The following is a 20,446-nucleotide window of genomic DNA, read 5'->3' as shown; positions in this document are numbered from 1 at the left end:
AGACTACCAGCCCAGGGATGGTCCCACCCACAAGGGGCCTTTCCCCCTTGATCACTAATTGAGAAAATGCCTTACAGTTGGATCTCATGGAGGCATCTCCTCAACTGAAGCTCCTTTCTCTGTGATAACTCCAGCTGTGTCAAGTTGACACAAAAATAGCCGGTACAGGTGGGGAGAATATTCTGCTATGTGTTGGGGATTGTCTAGTACCAGGCACAAAGGAGTACATTAACAAAATCTCCGAAGTGGAGTTCAGTGTTAAAACAAGACACATTGTGATTGTGTAGTGCTGGAATAACAGAATTCAAGACTGAGAATTCATGCCAGTTCAGAGAGATAATGTCCCTTGGTGGGACTAGAGAGTGCAGTTGGTAAAGTGCCTCACAAACTTGAAGCCCAGAGTTTGATGTCCAGAGCCCACATGCAAAAGCTAGGCGGTGGGCGGCTCATGTTTGGAATCCCAGAGGTGAGGTGGCTCATAGAAACAAAACAATGGAGATAAAAATGGGACGAATTTCCCAGGCAAGGAAATCGGGGCGAGGAAGGGATCGCTAGATGGAGAGAATATCGTGAGGTGGAGGTGTACTAAGAGAAGGGCTTGTGGTCAGAGAGCAGACTGTTCAGGTCGGCGGGAGGAACAGCTCGGTTCAGGATGCTGGCATTGGGTGGCCAGCGGGACTACTAAGCACCAACATCCGGACCTCCATCCTCGTTTTGTTTTGTAGTCCGGAAGATGATAGAGAGCTGCGGCAAGAGGTGAAGATGAAGAACTAGAGTAGAAAGCTTCAGTTTTGAAAATTGTATTCCCTGGAGACACTTGAGGTGAGGAGACCGTGTGGTGCGGGGCATTGTGGGAGAACTCACACGATGCAGCTGCGCACCGCAGGTTCTCAGTTGGGTGGGTACTTAACCGATACCCAGTATCATTTTACTCCAAACTCAGCACCGCCACCGTGTGGAAACACGACAAAGAACCCAACTGAATTTAAGGTCGGTTTATCAGCTAAGTGGTTCAGGATCTCTTTACTACCAAAGATTTGTGTTAGTTATCATCGTCTTCCTAAACTCAATCTGTAACTTAGAAAATAAAAACAATTTATTGGTAATTTGTTCTCCCGTTTCTATAAATCAGATAAGTGCTACTCAAAACTTCTGACCAGACCTATAGTTTTTATTCCAATAAAAAGCAAAGAAGCATCAGGAGTGTATATAGTCTCTATTAAAATAAATGCACGGTGTGCAAGCTTTTTGCTTGTTAAGGATGAAAATAGTTTTGAAGCTTCAATACTACCAGCAAAGTGATTCAGGCTCAGGGTCTTTGTTATAAAAAAAATCTCCTGTCTGTGTTAAGACAACTGAATCCTATAGGAAATACCTGGCGTCTGTTTTTTTGCAAGAGGGAAAGAAGTTGCTGCTAGCGACTACTAAACAGAGGTTGGGGACACTGTTAAACAGTGCACAACACTCACAATAAGAATCTTTAGGGGGAGACTGGGAGGGCTCACCAGAAATCTTCAGCACCCATGTGAAAAGCCAGGTATGGCTGTACATGCCTGTAACCCCAGGGCTGCGGAAACTGGAGGACCACTGCATCTTCCTGGCCCCCTAGCCTAGCTCCCAGCTCAGTGAGGGACTCTGTCTCAAAGGAATAGGTAGAGAGTGACAGAGCAGTATTCCCAAATGACCTTTTTCTTGTCTCCATATGTGTGTACTGGTACCCACATATACACATGTACCTCAGCCCATAACACACACACACACCTAATCCCATAACACACATACACACACCTAAACCCATAATACATACACACACATACACAAACACCTAAACCCATAACACAGAATCATATACACACTACACAAACATATCTCTAAACCCATAACACACATGTGTACATACACACATGGGTACACACACATGGGTACATACACACGGATACACACCATGGGTACACACACACAAATACATAACTACTTTGCGCAAAATAATACAAAAAGGTTGAAAACCATGATCTAGTCTAACCTTTCCACTCTGTGAGTGAATCAAATGAGATTTTGAGGAGTGAGATGACTTCTTAGTTTTTAGTTTACTAACCAGTATCTTTAAGGGTTCCAGAGACACAGCATACAAAAATGTATGCAAGACTTGAGTGGGTATTTCTTCAGAGAACCACTGTACCAATGGCCAGCAAACACAAGAAGGGACGCAGCATCGTTAGTCATTGGGCGAATGTGAGTCAAAACCAGAATGCTCTCTACCACCTCAAACTGGAAGATGGCTCAGACTGGTGCTCACACATCCAGCTGGTGGCGCTACGGAGAGGTGACTGGATAGCGAGGGAGGGTGCTCATCTGGTTTGGGGGCGGTTTTTTGTTTGTTTGTTTTTTTCCTCAAGACAGGGTTTCTCTGTATAGCCCTGGCTGTCCTGTAGACCAGGCTGGCCTCGAACTCAGAAATCTGCCTGCCTCTGCCTCCCAAGTGCTGGGATTAAAGGTGTGAGCCACCACCGCCCAGCAGAGGTGGTGACCTCACAGCTGAATGGGCTCCCAGGAGGCAGCCCAGTCCACTATGGGATCCCAGCACTTGAGCAGGACAGGCAAGGTATGTGCTCAGGAGATGGCCCAGTGTGGGAAGCTACTACTTGAAGTGGCGCTGCTGATCATGCTGGTCAGGGGCTCTACGTACAGGAACTAGATCCTTGAGGTCATGCCTTGGAATAGTGTATTTTGTCCCTAGCACCGTCTATAATCTCTCAGCTTCATGGCTGGCATGAGATGGTCTTTCACCATACACTCTTGGCATCATGAAGTTCTGCCTTACGGCAAAGGCCAAAAGGGACGAAACAGGCTGATTGTGGACTGAAATCCTGAAAGCTGGGAGCCAAAAGAAACACGTGCTCTGTGCTTTAAAAGTTTAAAAGCCACAGCGACAGTCTCATGTCCTATTAAGTACCTTATAACGGTGTTCTTTCAAATCATCTTCTGCTCCCTCATACACTGCTTTTTCTATGACCTTTGCATATAAGCACAGTTTATGTGTTACCTCAGGTCTTCTCAGTTTTGTCTGGCTCCTAGATCTTGGTTACAAATGGGACAGCCCGAATCCTCTACAGTGACGGGCTTATTCAGTGTGGTCTCAAGTTCTGCCACCTGAACCTGACCCCAGAGGCTTCTTCTGCCACATCTAGGCACTCCAGTTAAACTGTTAAACTGGGATCTGATTTTCGAGTTGCCACCTTAGTAAGGAGGTGGGAACTCTCCAGGGGACATTAGGAGGCAGGAGGGGACTGATGTGCAGGCAAAGAAACCCCCCAATCTCTCTCTCTCTCTCTCTCTCTCTCTCTCTCTCTCTCTCTCTCTCTCTGATGTTCTCCACTGCCTATTTCCACAAAGCCTGTACTATGGTCACATAGTACTATGCAACTAGTTTTGTCTCTGTGAAGAAGCACCGACAGACTCAAAACCATAAACCTTTAGCATATGTGTCTCCTTCGTCTCCCTTGTCTTTATGCCTCATTCGCCACCCCAAGATTCTGTCTGCCCATAAAGTGTTCTCATTGAAATCATTCTTTAGAGTAGTGGTTCTCAACCTTCCAAATTGCTGCGACCCTTTAAGACAGTTCCTCATGTTGTGGAGACCCCCAGCCATAAAATTATTTTTGTTGCTCACCCCATAGCTGTAATCTTGCTATTGTTGTGAATATCTCATATGCAGGATATCTGATACATGACCCCTGGGAAAGGGCTACTCAAACCCCCTGCCCCCCAGGGGTGGTGACCTGTTACAGGTTGAGATCTGTGCTTTAGAGTCTGTTTTCTAAAGATGATGGGGCTTAGACGTTGAGGAACTACAGGTCAGAGGAACTGAAACACCACTTCTTCTGGGTGCTTGGACTTGTAGAAATAGCGTAGAAAATTTGAAACTTCTAACTGGTACATCCTCCAGTCTTGTAACTTTGGTTTCTCCCATAACCTGGGAGACAAATGTTCAGTCTGTCTTGGTTTTATTACTTATCTCTCCTTGTGCATTTTACTCTTGGTCTTTTGCTGAATACAGAAGATAGCTCAATACAAGGAGAAAAATACTAACATGAATCTGTCTAATTCCCGGTATTTCATCACATACAGTATTAAATTAGAAGTTGGACTAGGTATCCCCAGGATTGTGAGTTTAAGATTTATGAATTTGTCAATGCTGACTGAATAAGTAGAGCATATTTGAGTGTCAAGACCAGTAATTATTCTTCCATTACCATGGGGAAAAAAATCCGAGCTAAGATTGCGGTCTGATCAAAATGTATCTGAGATTAGCAGCATCATTTTAAAATTTTTCTTTATCATGTTTTGTCTGCATGTGCGCATGTGCACCGCGGGAGGGCCTGGTGCCCACAGAAGCCAAAAGAGAGAGATGGGTCCCCAGCACATGAAACTTTGGATGGTTGTGATTCACCATGTGGGGATGGGATTCAAACCCAGGTCTTTGCACGAGCGAGAAGCGCTCTCCTCCATTGAGCCAACACCCCCAAAACGTGTTGGCATACTTTAATAATATAAACGACAGTCTTTAGGCCTGGGCCAATCTCAAATCTCGAGTTACTTGGGGAATCCATGCCAAAAAACAAAACAAAACAAAACAAAACAAAACAAACAAACAAACAAACAAAAAACCGTTCAGGTTCATATAGGGTTAGATCTCCCGAAAAAGAAAAAAAGTACTCTTTTTACACGGGTTTCATATCACAGGTGAAGCGATATCTGAAATGTTGAGATTATGGGGAAATTAAACGGGGTTCTGATCGATAACTTTCCATCAGAGCGATTAACCTGTGGTAGCGTCAATAATTCCACACATCCTATTCACAAACACACGTAAACGGACCTCCTCTGGCCTCTGGTTCTGGGAATGCTTAGATATCAGAACGACAAGAGGCCACCACATTATCCGAGACTTAACTTGACCTTGTTTCAACTGTTGTAAAGCCCCACTTGAGTGCTTTTCACTAGCACTCACGTAGTCTTGCTTCCCCAGCTTCCTTTAAAAACCGGCAAGTGGACGGACATTCTATAATAAAGAACAGTCCCATAAAAGGGGGGCCGTGCCAGAGGTGTTCCCCAAGTGCTGGATCTATGGGAGGATGAGCAGAGACCTGCAGAACCCGATCTCGTTCTTTCAGCTGAAGGACAGAGTAAACCTTCTTTAGCTAAAGAAACCAAGTCCGTTCGCCAGGGCATTTAGCTTCCCCTTGTCCTGAAGCGAGGACTTTGGGGTCACTCAATTGTTCCCACTTGGAACTTGCGCAGTGGACACAAACACACGCCTACCTGGTTGCTAGGAAACAGTACCGCCATCCCCTCCAATCAGTAAACACGTCTTTGGTGACCAATCACAGAAGCCGAGACAAGGCGGCGGGAGGTGAAAGGTCAGGCCGCCTTTTGGCGGCCATTTCTTTTAGCGCGGGTCGCTTGGGTGTAGCGGCAGCCGCTCCGGTCACGAGGGGCGGGCAGCGGCGGAGTCGGCGGCTAGCGGGGTGCAGCGCTCGCCGGTGGTCGCGATGGTAAGGACGATGAGCGCCGCGGGGGCTGGAGGACGGGCGGCCTCGCGGGGCCCGCCGCCCCCTGCGCCTCCCATTCATCCCCACGAGGCGCCGCGCGGCTGGCCGCTCGCTCCTGCTCCCGACGTCGGAGGCCTTGGCGGCGCGCGCGCGGGAGCCCTTCCCCTCCCCGAGATCCCCAGCCGCCTTTCCGCGTGTTGTTTGTCCCGGAGCCTGAGGTGTAGCCTAGTTTGAGCTCACAGAGTAGGGGTAAACCGAAGCGAGTTTTCCTTTTCTACCTAGCACGCTGCGCAGTGCGCCATTTATTCCTTGCTGTTGACAATTTTAGCAGATTGTCCTCTGGTGCAGAAAACCCCGGCTACCCTTCCACTCATTTAATACTGATCTTAGGCGCCAGGAAGATGGGGTGCTAAGGTAGACTCTGCGTTTTCTCAGGAGTGCGAGGTAGGCAGCCGTCAAATAATAACAACAAAATAAGCAATTACAAGTAGCGGTGATTGTTAAGCAGGGAGCTGACAGGATGCTCTGAGAGGCGCACTGCTAAGTTATAACGCTGTGGAGGAGCGCTCTTCTCCAGAAGGTGTCACATAACCAGACATCCAGGTCACAGAGCAGGTGGAAGAGTATTTCTTGCGCGAGTTCCAAGTAGAAAGCAGGTTTGGCCAGTTGGAATTGACAAGAATTGGCCGCTGCTTACAAGAATAATGGTTTTGAAATACAGCCTGGGACCTTAACGCCTCCTAGGAAGTATGAGGCTCTGTCAAGTGCAGTTAGAGACCATTTGAGCATTCTTTTAAGTCAGGATAGTACATGACTTGATAAGTGGTTTGTGGATGATAAATTATAGGCAGCGTAAATCGGCTACTCATTTAGACCCTGTGCCCTCCAAGATCCTTTGGGATGGTGTGTGAGTAGATTGGAGTATGGGGGTGGTTATGAATTTAAAGGGAATAATACTTCTTGCAGAATAAACTTGATTTAGCATTAAGAGGCCCTCTCACCGATGATACTGAGCTGTTTTTGTTTGTTTGTTTGTTTTTAATGTCTGCAGAGACCACCCTGTATCTTTATTTTGATTCCTTTAGAGCTTGGATAATGTAGGTATTTGGGGCCTTTGTCCATTCGGCAGTGCTCAGAATCGAACCAGTGACCTAAGTATCCTAGGGCAGTGCCCTGCCATTGTGCTACACACTTGCCCCACTCCCATCTGTCACTTGACATTTAATTGCATAATTCATATTTTCGTTTCCGTCAGTGGACTATGAAGTTGACTAAACGGGTACTTAAATTTCTCTCAGACACCTTCCAGCAAATTATAAAGTGATAGTGAATCGGAGTTTACCCTGTGTCATAAAGTCTTGACTGGTGTCTCGGTGGAGAGTGGGTGGTAGAAGCTGAGCTAAGCAAAACTTATTAAGTGTTGCCCTTGGTTTTTATACAGAGTCTACCCCTCAACCCCAAGCCTTTCCTCAATGGACTGACAGGGAAGCCAGTGATGGTGAAACTGAAGTGGGGCATGGAGTACAAGGGCTACCTGGTCTCCGTGGATGGCTACATGAACATGCAGGTAAGCTGAGGTGGAGGGGCATGGATGAGGAGCTGGAAACCAGGTTTCTACTGTGTCACCATACTCCTCAAAGGTTTACTGAGACTGGTGGGAATGCACACAGATTGACAATAGAAAGTGGAGTCAAGATTAAAGTATGAACCAGGGAGGATGTTGAACCATGATGTTCTTAGGAGTGCTTATACCAGAACACAGAGCTTTGACATTTGGTCTCTAATACCAGAAGGGAAAACTAGTTTATTACAGAAAACAATGATTCAGCCTGTCTTTTTCTAAGACGTGTCTGTATAGGCGATTAGCGCTATAATGCAGTGGCATTAGTACTCAAATGGAACTCTACCCATTAAATAGTTCTCTGTTACCTGGACCACCTGTAGTCCAGCCCTTTGATTAAGAGTGAGACTGTCTCTCTGAGTTTGTCGTGGTACCTCATGTAAGTGGAATGTATTATAAAGTCAGCTAACTTCAGATCAAAAATTCTTAAGAGAAATTATATCTATGTTTGAGGTACACAGTCCTTTTGTTTTCTCCACTGTACTAGGTTATGAATAGTCTAGAAATTAGAAGGACATTAGGTTCTATGCAGATACTCAGCTATTTGAAACAAGGTGCTCCAACACCCTTGGTCCTCTAGAGGCCCTGAAACAAAGCCCCATAAATGCCCTGGGGTAGGCTTTTTGTCCTTTTGTCTGGTTTGATTATAGCTTCAGGATTCACTGATATTTTAAAGCATCAGAAGTTCCTGCTTTTCAGGACCGAATAATATCCCATTATATAAGTATAACGCATTTTTACAGTCTGTTATGTTTGTTTTTTTTTAAAAACATTTTATTGTGAGTACACTGTGACTCTCTTAAGACACACCAGAAGAGGGAATTGGATTCCATTACAAATGGTTGTGAGCTACCATGTGGTTGCTGAGAATTGAACTCAGGGTCTCTGGAAGAGCAGTGACTCTTAACTGCTGAGCCATCTCTCCAGCCCCATCTGTCCAGTTTCTTGTAGAGATCAAGCCCAGACCTTTGTACATGTTGTACCAGCAGTCTGACACTAAGCTACATTCTCAACCTGCTCATTCATTTGGATTTCTAGTTTTTAATTTTGTTTTACGGATGTCTTGCCAGTGTACTATGTGTATGCCTGCTGCCCATCAAAGTCAGAAAAGGGCATCCGTCAGTACCCTGGAACTGCAGTTATGGATGCCGTGGGCACCATGAGGATGCTGGGAATTGAACCCAGGTCTTCTGGAAAAGCTGCCAGTGTTCTTAACCTCTGGCCAACTCTCCGGCCTCAAACGAGCATTTTTCCAAGTCTACTTTTAACTCTTTGGAGTATATACACTTGAGTGGGATTATGGCTCACTGTTTTTGAGTATTGTTTTACATAGCAGCTGTGTGGTTTTGATTCCTTCAGATGGTACCCAAGAGTTTCAGTTTTCCACATCTGCACTAGCACTTGTTTTCTACGAGGTTCCTCTTTTTAATGTATAAATATTATTCTCCTGATCTGAAATAGTATCTCCTCTTGGTTTGCATTTTCCCAGTGACATTGGGCACCTTTTCATGTGTGTATTAACCATGTGCTTTCATCTTTGGAGAAATGTGTTACTCACATCCTTCATCTATTTATTTACTTGTATTTTTTAAGACAAGGTCTCATTATGTAGCCCTGGCTGGCCTGTATCATGCTATGTAGTCCAGGCTGGCCTAGCTCAGAGATCTGCCTGCCTCTGCCTCCTAGGTGGTGGGATTAAAGGCGTGTGCCATTTTGCCTGTTTTTGATTTGTGTGTGTGTGTGTGTGTGTGTGTGTGTTTAATTGTAGTTTCTGGCCAGATTTTAAGGGTTATTTAAGTGGATATATTAACTAGAAATCCAGCTAACAAGAATACAGAGAGATTTGGTCTGGAAAATTCTTGAAACGAGTTATTTACAAAAGCTGTAGAAAAGTCTGGAAAGTATGCCTGCAGTGGTGAATATATTGTGGGATTAGAAATGAGAGTTCACGCCGGGCGTGGTGGCGCATGCCTTTAATCCCAGCACTCGGGAGGCAGAGGCAGGCGGATTTCTGAGTTCGAGGCCAGCCTGGTCTACAGAGTGAGTTCCAGGACAGCCAGGGCTACACAGAGAAACCCTGTCTCGAAAAACCAAAAAAAAAAAAAAAAAAAAAAGAGAGTTCAATGTTATGAATACACTGAAAAAACCCCAGAATGTTTGATTAAAGTTTTGTTTCACCCCTGTCACTTGGTGTGGTGATGAAGGCCTGTGATTCTGTCATTCCTGGGATAGAGGCAGGAGGATCAGAAATTAAAACATCACCCCCATTTCACAGGGAGTTGCAGGCCAGCCTGGAATACATGAAACCCTGCTGAAAAAAATGAACCACCTAATAGTTGATCTTGCAGTTAATGTAGTGTCCCGAGGTATAAAATGTACCTGAGTGAGCCCGGTTTCTGAGTTGCTTCAGTCAGCCAAAAGGTATTGGTTGTCTGTTTGGTACCATGAATATAACAGTGAGCAAAACAAAGTCCATGTCGTTGAGCTTGTTCCAGTGGTGGGAGATGAGTAGGAGTGATGCACAGCATGGCGGTAAAGCAAAACCAGGGTTATGAGTGTGCAGTACTGAACAGCCTCGCCTCCAGAGAGACCTTTGGCATCTGGGACAAAATCATAGCTGTTGGAAGGAGCAGCAGATGCAAAGCTTCTGTCCACGGGAGGTGCGCGTGGGGGTGCTTGGGTATTTGAGGTACAGACAGAAGGCCAGAATAAAAGGTGGGATGGCAATCACTGTAAGCCTTTCAACAGTAGTGAGGCTTTTGAATTTTGTAAGCTCTAAACTTTGGGGCATTAGTATAGATACAACTTAGAAGCCATTTAAGTGTTAGGAAATGTCAAAAATAATTAATCCATGCATACCATTAATCTCAGCAGTTATGAGCAGAGGCAGGTTAATCTCTGAGCACAAGGCCAGCCTTGTCTACAGAGTGAGTTCTAGGACAGTCAGGGCTACACAGAGAAACCCTGTCTCAAAAACATAAATATCTACATACACACACAATTACATTCCTTCTGATAGGAATTATATACAAAATCATCTCACAAACATTTGTTCTAGTGACCACATGTTCTCTGGTTGCTTTGTTTTCCTACAGAGAAACAGCTTGCATGTCTTAAATGCTTTATGCCAGCCACATTTACCTATGTCCACTGCCTGCTTATGAAAGACGCTTCCTTCTCTTCTCTTGTTCTACCTTTGGTGACCCCATATAGCACTGATGGATATTTTTTTAATTGTAAGAATGATAGCTAAAGCTGGGCGTGGTGGCACACTCCTTTGATCCCAGCACTCAGGAGGCAGTGAGTTCCAGGACAGTGAGGGCTATACAGAGAAACCCTGTCTCGAACCCCCCCCCCCCCAAAAAAAAGAATGATAGCTAAAGATTTTTAATTTAAAATTAGAATAGAATTTGCAAAAGTAACCCTAAAGATCATTCTTGATTTACACACCCCCACCCCTACACCCCCATCCCCATTGAGTACCTGAGATTTTAAAAAAAATCTTACTTTTTTGTTTTGGTTGTTGGCTACTATATTTTAGCCATAGCTTTTGTACACCCATTTGAACAAGTTAATATGATTCATAATGTTTTACTCTAAGAAAAGTTAATGTCTGGCTCTTTGGAGCTGAATTTTCAGAAAATTTTAAGAATTATAACTTACTCAAATAAGCTTTCTTCTTTGAGACACTTTGATAGCAGATAGAAATAACATCCAGAAGGCTTAATAACTTTGAAATGAGCTTTATTATACATTAGTTCTATACCCATGCATGTCTTAATGAATATATGAAATCCAAAGCTACAAGAGTGATGGAAAGCTAATCTTAGAGCTGCTGTTTCTGGATCCAGCAGCGTGAGTTGTTGGTGTGGAGGAGTCTCAGTCACTGGGTCCTCACTGAGTAGGGATGCTGCACTCTTCCCTCCTGTGCAGTTATACTAATACCTTTCTTTTTGTCTAAAGCTTGCAAACACAGAAGAATACATAGATGGGGCGCTGTCTGGACATCTGGGCGAAGTTCTAATAAGGTAACAAACTTATTTGTGTGTATGAAAGGAGTTCTAACCTCAGAAATGCCTGCTGGAATACATTAGTCCTATTAAACATTAAACAGGAAGGACTCTACAACTAGATCTCAGACGCCTGTGACATCACTAACATGTTGGAAGATTTCAGTTTATATTTGAGGTTTTCCTACTCTTGATCTACATCTCCTGGCTCCAGCTGTAACCTGTATCAGTGTCCTGGGTTATAGGGATTTAAATTTGAATTTTAGTTGAGTCTGGCTGGTACTCACTGTCTGGTATCAGCAACTACCTACATTCTAAGTCGTAGAGATGAATTGTGATGATGGTAAAAATGTGTGTGGTGTGTCTTTACTACATCTATATAGGACTAACAGGACAAGTGGCAAGCTGTGAGTTCAGTGTCCAGTCTGATGATAGAGCAGTGAGGATTTGATCTTGCATGGGCTCTGAGTGCAGCTCAAAATGGACTGTGTTTTCTGTTACAGGTGTAATAATGTCCTCTACATAAGAGGCGTTGAAGAAGAGGAGGAAGATGGAGAAATGAGAGAATAGCATCGTGGATTTTTTTTTATATATATATGTATTTCTATACAATAAAGATTTGGGGTTCTTTTTTTTCAACTTGACTTGTGGACTATTTACATGCAGACATATGCAAAGCGCAAATGTTGAAACAATGGATGGATAATTCTTAGAACTAAAGTTTTAAAAGCCTCCCAGTTTTATTCAAGGGACTCTTTTTTTTTTTTTTTTTTTTTTGTAATCCCACCGCCGGTTTAACTGAGACCTCATAAAAGCAGCAGTGTTGTTTAAGGTTTCCAAACCACTTTTAACGTGCATAAAGTTAAACATTTTCTTAGTATTAATATATATTGTATTAATAAATCATTATTTCTATATTGACATAGACTAAATAATGTATATTGTAGCTAAGTCAAAACATGAAAATTGAAATAATTATGGAGATAAAATACAATACAAATTGATATTTAGGCTGAAGATGTATGGTTTTGTTCACTTGAAAGTTTTCTGAAAAGGTTTTCGGAGCTTAATGTGAAAGAAGGCCAGTCGCATGATTGTTCTGAGACCGTAGTCTTTAAGCTTTAAACCTGTCCAGTTGTTTTAAGAATAATACATTTTAAAAATGTATATTCAAAGCTGTAAACTTCCTTATTGCTTATGAAAATATTAAAATTCTCATGCTTTGAGGAAGGCCATTCTACTGTTATATCAATAAATTGACTTTGGATATATGTCTCCAACAGGGACAATCTAAAGTGAGTATTGCTTAGCTCATGGCCTGTACTAGTGAATAATAAAGAGTTACAGCAGAAAATAGTTGCCGTTCCTAGTCCTGTAAACTTCCAGCTAAAGGTCTGCTGTGGCCCTGGAATTTTTAGGGCAGTATTGCATCACTGAAAGCCAACATCCACATAAAACTCGCTAAGAAAGTATCCTCATGATCCCGTTCAACTAAAAAAATACTCTTCGTCCTGTGATTTTGATCTTGTATCACCGACTAAAAGGAGCTCGTGTTTGTTAGCAGATTGAGGTTTCGAACGGTAGATAAGTCGTCTTCCCAACTGAAACGAGAAAAACAAAATAATCCTCCTTAGCATAACGCTTCTTTCAATATGTATGTCAATATTTACTTGAATTTTCACGTGAATCGAAGGTTTGAACTAAATACAGTTACAGGGAATTGGTATAATCTAGTAGATGTCCAGCGTTCTTGGCAAGTTGCTCATAGTATACAGGAGGCAGCAGCTAGCTTTTACAGAAAGTCGCAAAGTAGCATGTGGCTCAAATACGGTTGTCCCAGAAAGCAGTGTCTGGTGCTAACATTGCATTGCTCAGTGCTCTACCAGATTTTTCTTCCGTGGTTACAAGAGGGTTGGAGCCAATTTTGAGAAAACCCTTTTAAACATGAGTGTTCTTGGATGTTGGACGTGTTTGCACATGGAGGGTCCAGAGACCTGTAGTTCATACCTGTCCCTCCCATGGAGGGCTCTCTCCCTTTGCTTTCTGTTTCTCAGTTACAGGTAAAGTTTTGGTGACCTAGGCACGTGCATAAGGGAAGTACCATATTGTGTTATCATGAGAGCCTCAGAAGGGACGTGGCCTTTCCGGGAGGACAGTTCTCGTGTGGGACTGGAGCAGGGACCTACTGTGTAGGAGACAAACCTTCTTCTTGGGTTGTGCCACTGCTCTTTCCAGAGCAGCTTTTAGCCGCTCCTCCTGGTGTCTCTGCTTTTCCTTTATCTTCTCTTCACGCAGCCTGTCATAGGTGAAGAGAAAGTTATTAGAAGGTCTAGAAATAAAAAGTGAAGCGTCTACATTGTTACTGTTTGGAAATGAACTGTCCAAATAGAAGATTTCCATGATGATGGCTTTTGACTATTCAAGCAATGGTAAGACATTTAATTTTTTTTTTTTTCTTTTTGTTTTTTCGAGACAGGGTTTCTCTGTGTAGCCCTGGCTGTCCTGGAACTCACTTTGTTAGACCAGGCTGGCCTCGAACTCAGAAAGCTGCCTGCCTCTGCCTCCCAAGTGCTGGGATTAAAGGGGTGCGCCACCACATCTGGCAAGACATTTAATGTCGACATTTTGGATGAAACCTTCTTCCCGCTGAAGCACTTTCTATACCATAGCCACCTTAGCTCCCAGCCTCCTCCTTGACCTGCCTTTAAAGTTTCTTTAAGGGAAATGTGCACATCGCCTGAGTGGATTGCCACAAACTACTCAGATTGTTTTGAATGATGCCTTCAATTTAAGACCAGTACAAGCCATTTCTGCCTTTTAGGGTAAGCATTGGCTCAAACAAGGCATTGAGTGACCCTTATGGACCTGTATAGCGACATGCCAGTGTTTTCAGAGCATGGTAGTGTCTCCTGAACCCTTTTTGTTCAGAACTGGGTGTTTGTCTTCACATTAAACAAAGCAGTTCTTAACCTGTGGGTCACGACTCCTTTACAGTTAAATGACCTTTCCATCAGATGTCCTGCATCATATCAGATACTTACATAATTCATAACTAGCAAAATTAGTTATAAAGTGGCAGTGAAAATAATTTTAGGGTTGGTACTACAATGTGAAGAACTATAAAGGCTTGGATTACTATTAGGAAGGTTTAGAACCACTGCTCTAAACTTTGGAGAAAAAGTTCCTTTAAAAACTGGAATTGAATGCATATTACTGTTGAAAACAGATTGTAATTGCACTCCCTGGTACTGTAAGAAACCTGAGGTCATTTGGAAGGAGTTGTCCTCGGCTAAGTCTGCTCAATGTTCTGTAAGAGCTGTCCGAGTCACCTCACTTTTACATGAGAGAGAGAGAGAATATCCTCCATGCATCAGCAATGTAACATTAATGGTTAGTATCTTTCAGACATGTTCAGTGGTTTTACATCGTTAATTTGATACATCGTCCCTATGACGTAATGACTCATCAGCTTTGCCTATATGTCATGTGGTGGTAGCAGCCATGTTATAGTGATAATCGTTCCAAACAAAATGCCTATAAAGATCCCCATTTAACTTGTAGAGATCTGCAGGGGTGAGGTTTCAGGGATGGCGGTCATGTGAGGTCTGTGGAAATAAATGAGTGGGGGTGGAGTGCCAGCTAAACATTCATAGTGTCACCTAAGAGTTGCCATTCCTTTATAGACCAAATCACCTGTGGTCATCTAAGAACAGACCCTTCACCACAGTGCAGTTCTTTCTGCACATGACAGCCTCTGAGAAATGCTCATATGACTCGAGACCCTCCTCCTCCCACCACAGCCATCCTAATTGGGTCACTTGTCTCTGATAAGCCTTGTATTTACCCAGATCGTTTGGGTCACAGTGCCCATTGCCTGTAGAAACAATAACACTTATTTCCTAAGAACATTCTCTGTGGGAGGGAGGGAGGGCAGGGCCGAATCGACTCCTCCACTGCATCCCCATCCTGCAACGTTTGCCATATAGAGACGGCTAACAGTGGGATGGGATTTATGCAAACCAGCCACGTAAGCCATTCGATATACTGAGGAGACTGTCATAGTACTTTTGCCGTCGCTCCTTCTGTTTGAGCCTTTCGATCGCTTCCACATGTTCTCTGGGAATAGATTCAATGAGGTCGCTCAGCTCCACCAGGCGAGACTCTACTTTGACCAGTTTTTGAACTGCATTCAAGCTGCCAACCTCAGCATCTCCGATGCAGACTCTATACACTTGATTGATCTTTTTACTAAGAGAGTCTATTAGCTTTTCCTGAGCGCAAGAAAAAAAAAAAAAGCAAAAAACATTCCATCACTATATGGTGGCTCACTGTCAGTAAATGCAAAATTCCATTCTACTGTTACAAGAGGAAAGCTCTTTAAGCATCATCATCATCATCATCACCATCACCATCATCTCGTGCTGTGGAGAGAACCCAGGACCTAATGCATGGTAAGCAAATGTTCTACCACTGAGTCACACCCCATCTGCTCCCTAAATGTTTCGAAAGACAAATCACTGAGAACAGGTAGCAAGGAGAATTTGTATTATAATTTATAGTCAGATCATTATTACAGTGACACCTTGGATTGTATTCAAATATATACAGTAGATAGATAGATAGATAGATAGATAGATAGATAGATAGATAGATAGATAGATGAATAAAATTATAAGATAGTATCTTTTGGCTTGAATGTTTCTGTTGACCAGATTCCCTAATTAATGTTCCAAGTGCAGACAACATACACATACACATTTCAAATCACTTTGTACCACCAGTGGCTTAACGTGTGCCCCTCCCGGTTTTATTGTTGAAAACCCTATAATGCTGAATGATAGGTATCCACATATGTGCCCAGTCCCCTTCCTGAGAGGGGACCAGAGGGCAGGGACTACTGCTTATGTTACTGTGCACACCTAAAACAGTGCCTTGCACATAACTACACAATAAATGTTTGCTGAATAAACGAGTGCCTTCTTTCAGAGAAATGCATGTACAAGCAAACAGATTCCTAGGCCGACCAAACAGCCTGCTGGGAGTTTAATTTTTGAGGTCTCCGTGGGGAAGCCATTGCTGTAAGTCTAAGCTAAGGTGCACGTAGGCCGAAGCCCGCCGATCCCTGTACCTCGCCACTTCGATGTTTTACTTGATTCTGCAGTCTCTTGAGCTGGTAGATAATGTATTTCGGGAGATGGAAGGGATCCTTTTTCGCCACGGGCTGGCTGATACTCGTCAAGAGGAACTCAATAAACTTCTCAGCAAAGTAAATCGCTTTCCATGTAGGCTCCTGCCTCAGGATTGCCTGCTTCTGCTCAAGAAGATGAGAATCACCATAAAGACAAGAAAAACACACCCAAGGCTGATGTGACTCCCTCCACTGGGGAGACCCATCTGGAACCATAAGGGCCTCACAGCCGCCATGCCATCGCTTAACGCCAAACAAGGTCTGCCACTTCCGGCAGCTTGTTCCCACGTCTCGCTTTAACGGATGTTCCAAAGATCCTGCTTATCACAAAGCTCCTAGTTTCTCACTTTCTAAATACTTACTTTATTATCACTTATATTAAAAGAACAGTCCTTTAAAAAAAAAAACCCTAGAGAAATATAAAATAATACAAAAGAAAACCATAAACATGCCATGATGTCCCCTCTAGCATAGCACTTACTTTGTTTTCTATTTAGAGAACTCCACATTTCTTAGCGATAGCTAAAGGGCAGGCAAATATAAAAAAGAGAAAATAGTGGAAGTACCCTACCCAATGGGGTGACCCACTGCATATTAAAGAGAAGAGGAGGAATCAGGATCTTAGTAGAAGATGTGGCTCATGTCTATAATCCTAGCTCATGGGCTGGGACAGTGATTGCCACAAGTGTGGGACAACATGGGCTAGGCCAGCAGGGTTATATTTGTTTTTGAAAGAAGAAAAAATTATCTTGCCCTAATGTACATGAGAATTTCAAGAAGTTAATGCTTGTTTAAGAAAAATTGGTAGGGGGGCTGGTGAGATGGCTCAGTGGGTAAGAGCACCCGACTGCTCTTCCGAAGGTCCAGAGTTCAAATCCCAGCAACCACATGGTGGCTCACAACCATCCGTAACGAGATCTGGCGCCCTCTTCTGGAGTGTCTGAAGACAGCTACAGTGTACTTACATATAATAAATAAATAAATCTTTAAAAAAAAAAAAANAAAAAAAAAAAGAAAAATTGGTAGGAGCATGTTCTTTTTGATGGAAAGAGACTTGAACGCAGAGTTAGGGATGGACAGATGGAGACTTTATATGGTGTCTTTTTCTTTTCTTTTTTGTCTTTTAAGATCCCTCATCAAACAGGAGAGGGAACTACAAGGCGAAAATGGATTAAGAACTAATTAGAAGGAAATGAAAGATGGCTTATTATGAAAATGCAATTGAGTTCCTGGTCTAAGACAGCAAAGAAAAAAAAAAAGCGTTCCAGAATAAGGGCAACTAGAGACAAGAGAGATGTGCAAATGGGTCCTTTAAACTACCACTAGAGGGCGGGCTCGAGTCAGAGCTACTCAAGTTGGAGGCCCTGGCAGCAGGCAGGCCAGGTTCACCAGGGCCACTGGGCAGGAAGATGGATCCAGGACAACTTAGGTGTACGTCCACAGTGAACAGGACCTGATGGACCAGAGCAGTGTTTCAAACTGGAGGCTTGTCTGGATGTCCGTGTGTCATCACGTGTTGATCTTTCCATTACGATTCAAACCAGTAGCAAAATTACAGTTCTGAAGTAGCAATGGAAATAACTTCATGGTTGGGGATCACATCACGAGGAACTGCATCAAAGGGTCACAGCGTTAGGAAGGCTGAGAAAACACTGCTTCAGTGCTAGCCTAGCGTGCGGTGCGTGTGAGGCAGCCCAGAACTGCGTGAGACTGGGTGTGGTGGTCTGTGCTGGTAATCCCAGTCTCAAACAGGAGGTGCAGGAGGAGAACTCCAAGGTCATCCTCAGCTACATAGTGAGTTTGAAGCCAGCTTTGGATAGTGAGATTGTGCCTAATAACAACAACCCTCAAAACAAAACACTTCTAAGTTTTCCATTTTTCTCTCCCTCCATATCATTTCATATTCTTGGAAGGCCATAAGTGATTAACACCATGTTCCAGAGTGTGCCTGCAAATTGTACACATTTATACTTGTGATTGTTCGTTTATCGAAATCTTGAGGGACTTTTGAATCAAGACTCTGTTCTCTGGGCATTGAGCCCTGGGCCTTTCACAAACTAGATTCTCCCTTCTCATGGTTGACTCAATGTTTAAAAGTATTGAGCATGACATTTGTGCCCCCTTAGCTGCCCTAAAACCGAGATTAAAGTGGTTTGGTTGTGGTGTGCATTACCGTTAGATAGCAAAGATAATTTATCTTTTATTTGACAGGGTGGTCAGCTTCACAATTATTTAAGAGTTGGATAGAAACAATACAAGTGTCCATCAGATGAATGTCAATCAATACAGTAAACAAAGTACGGTGCATAGGATGGAATATCATTCAACAAAATTCTGATACACGCCACGGCGTGGATGAACCCAGAGAACCTTATGCTTTGTGACACAAGCTAGACATTAAAAGATACATCCTGCTCAGATCCACGTATATGAGCTATGTAGAAGAGTCGAACTCAGAGACAAAGAAGCAGAGGCTGATCAGTGAAGGGACCGGGAGCTTGTGTTAAATGCGTATGCAGTTCTTGTACAAGATAAAAAGCATTCTAGAGATTGGTTGCAAAACAATGTGAACGTATTTAACACCACCAAACTGTACATTCAAAAAAATGGTTACAATGTCCAACTTTATGCTTCAGTGGTGGCAGAAAAGTTCTGGAAATAGACCGTGGCGACAGTTATGCTGCGTGAAGGTACTTGTGCCATTGAATTGCACACTCGAGATGGTTAGGTGGCAGAGTTTTGGTAGAAGTGTATCACTGATGAAAAGAAATGGTTGATTAAAAACAAAAACGAAGAGCTGGACTGTTACTATCAACACATTTCCTGCCACAGCTTTTGCGTTTAGTAACCCTGCCTGTCTGCACATAGGGGAGGATGGTCATCTGTTTCCTAAAGTAGCCTGTTCCTCAAATCTACCTCTGCCTAAAAGTCAAGAGCACAGCCATACATGTGATGTTAGCCCAACGCGGCATCTTTGGATTCACATTCCTTATGAAGTTTTCCCAAGAAACCAGTGGTTGTTAGAGTGTCTGTAAACTAACCTGATCATTCATTCAACAAACATTTATTGAGCATCGACACTTTAGGGAGCTCTGGACTGAGTTCACTAACAAGAAGTTAGGATGGTCCTTGTGTGGAGGGCTTTGCATGCAGCTGGGAGAGGCAAGCCTATCAGTAAAATAAGGGTGTTAGGATGTGTCACGGGTCCTGGGAGACAAGTCAATCTATTTAGGCCCAAAGAAGTTGACACATATTCTAGGCTTCGTGCTTGGGCCAATTTTCCATTCAGTATTGTGTAGGTTCATGACATGTTCTGTCATTGAGTGGTCACATGAATTTGCCATCAAAACGAATAAAGGCAGTGAACTATATCACACACCACATAGCAACAAAGAAGGGCCATTTGAAATAACTAGAACAACATTTCACGTGAACCCCCAGCTCAATCTAAATGGTTGCTCTCTAGGAAATTGATTCTTCCATATTGACAAAATAATTCCACACTGGTTTGCTACACCCCGTCAACAATTTATGGATTGCCCTAACTCTCCCTGTGTGTCAAGTGCTCAGCACCCAGGGAGGCCAGATCATTACCGGGAGACAAAATAAAGTTACCACAGGCCAAGAAGGTACCTGAGCATCGGAATTGAATTCTCCAAAACTGAAGAGCCTGGACCTCAGCTCCAGCTCCGCTGCCTTCTCCTCCTCTCGTTCACAGTTCATCCTAAGCATATGTTTGTGCTCCAGCAGGAAGGAGATGTTGTTGTTTCTATTGCAAAAGAAGGATGGGACCCTCGTCTGTAACTCAAAGTTGAGGGACTCAGCCCTCTTGCTGGGCACATGTCAGCAACCTGGCACCCAGCAACCACAAAGGGGTCAGCGTGTGATGACATGGCCAAAGTGCATATGTGTGCATTTTTTGTCATGCGAGTGAGAAAGGTGGGGGGAGGGGGAGGGGGGAGAGAGAGGAAGAGGGAGAGGGAGGGAGAGAGAAAGAGGGAGAGAGGGGAAGAGGGAGGGAGGGAGAAAAAGGGAGAGAAGGGAATGGGGCAAGAGGGAGAGGGAGGAAGGGAGA

The 20,446-nt window shown here is 43.6% G+C and overlaps 2 protein-coding genes and 1 long non-coding RNA gene across 5 annotated transcripts in view; 1 reads left to right on the top strand and 2 right to left on the bottom strand.

Moving 5' to 3' along the window:
- LOC110303563 overlaps positions 1 to 5,681 on the bottom strand; it is a 10,745-nt gene extending 5,064 nt beyond the window's left edge. Inside the window, exon 1 of the long non-coding RNA XR_002378932.1 lies at positions 5,323 to 5,681. This is a non-coding gene — a long non-coding RNA (uncharacterized LOC110303563). The remainder of the gene's footprint in view (positions 1 to 5,322) is intronic.
- On the top strand, positions 5,411 to 11,822 carry Snrpf (small nuclear ribonucleoprotein polypeptide F). The gene is made up of 4 exons (XM_021174681.1): positions 5,411 to 5,555; positions 6,994 to 7,119; positions 11,137 to 11,201; positions 11,687 to 11,822. Exons 1-4 carry the CDS (start codon positions 5,553 to 5,555, stop codon positions 11,751 to 11,753), a joined length of 261 nt encoding a protein of 86 aa, XP_021030340.1. The 5' UTR covers positions 5,411 to 5,552; the 3' UTR covers positions 11,754 to 11,822.
- Positions 11,823 to 11,938: 116 nt separating this feature from the next.
- Positions 11,939 to 20,446, bottom strand: part of Ccdc38 (coiled-coil domain containing 38) — a 44,068-nt gene continuing 35,560 nt past the window's right edge. Inside the window, exons 10-14 of one of the 3 annotated variants that reach the window (XM_021174678.2) lie at positions 20,005 to 20,140; positions 16,312 to 16,494; positions 15,249 to 15,454; positions 13,386 to 13,479; positions 11,939 to 12,784 (exon numbers count right to left, since the gene is read on the bottom strand). In XM_021174678.2, coding sequence (XP_021030337.1) covers positions 12,671 to 12,784; positions 13,386 to 13,479; positions 15,249 to 15,454; positions 16,312 to 16,494; positions 20,005 to 20,140 — 733 coding nt within the window. In that variant the 3' untranslated portion in view covers positions 11,939 to 12,670. The remainder of the gene's footprint in view (positions 12,785 to 13,385; positions 13,480 to 15,248; positions 15,455 to 16,311; positions 16,495 to 20,004; positions 20,141 to 20,446) is intronic. The other 2 variants (XM_021174676.2, XM_021174677.2) reach the window with 2 other exon arrangements.

Source organism: Mus caroli, chromosome 10, assembly GCF_900094665.2.
Source record: "Mus caroli chromosome 10, CAROLI_EIJ_v1.1, whole genome shotgun sequence".
NCBI classification, from domain to species: domain Eukaryota; kingdom Metazoa; phylum Chordata; class Mammalia; order Rodentia; family Muridae; genus Mus; species Mus caroli.
The sequence above is the reverse complement of the archived record's forward strand: the minus strand, read 5'-3'. Positions and strand labels throughout refer to the sequence as shown.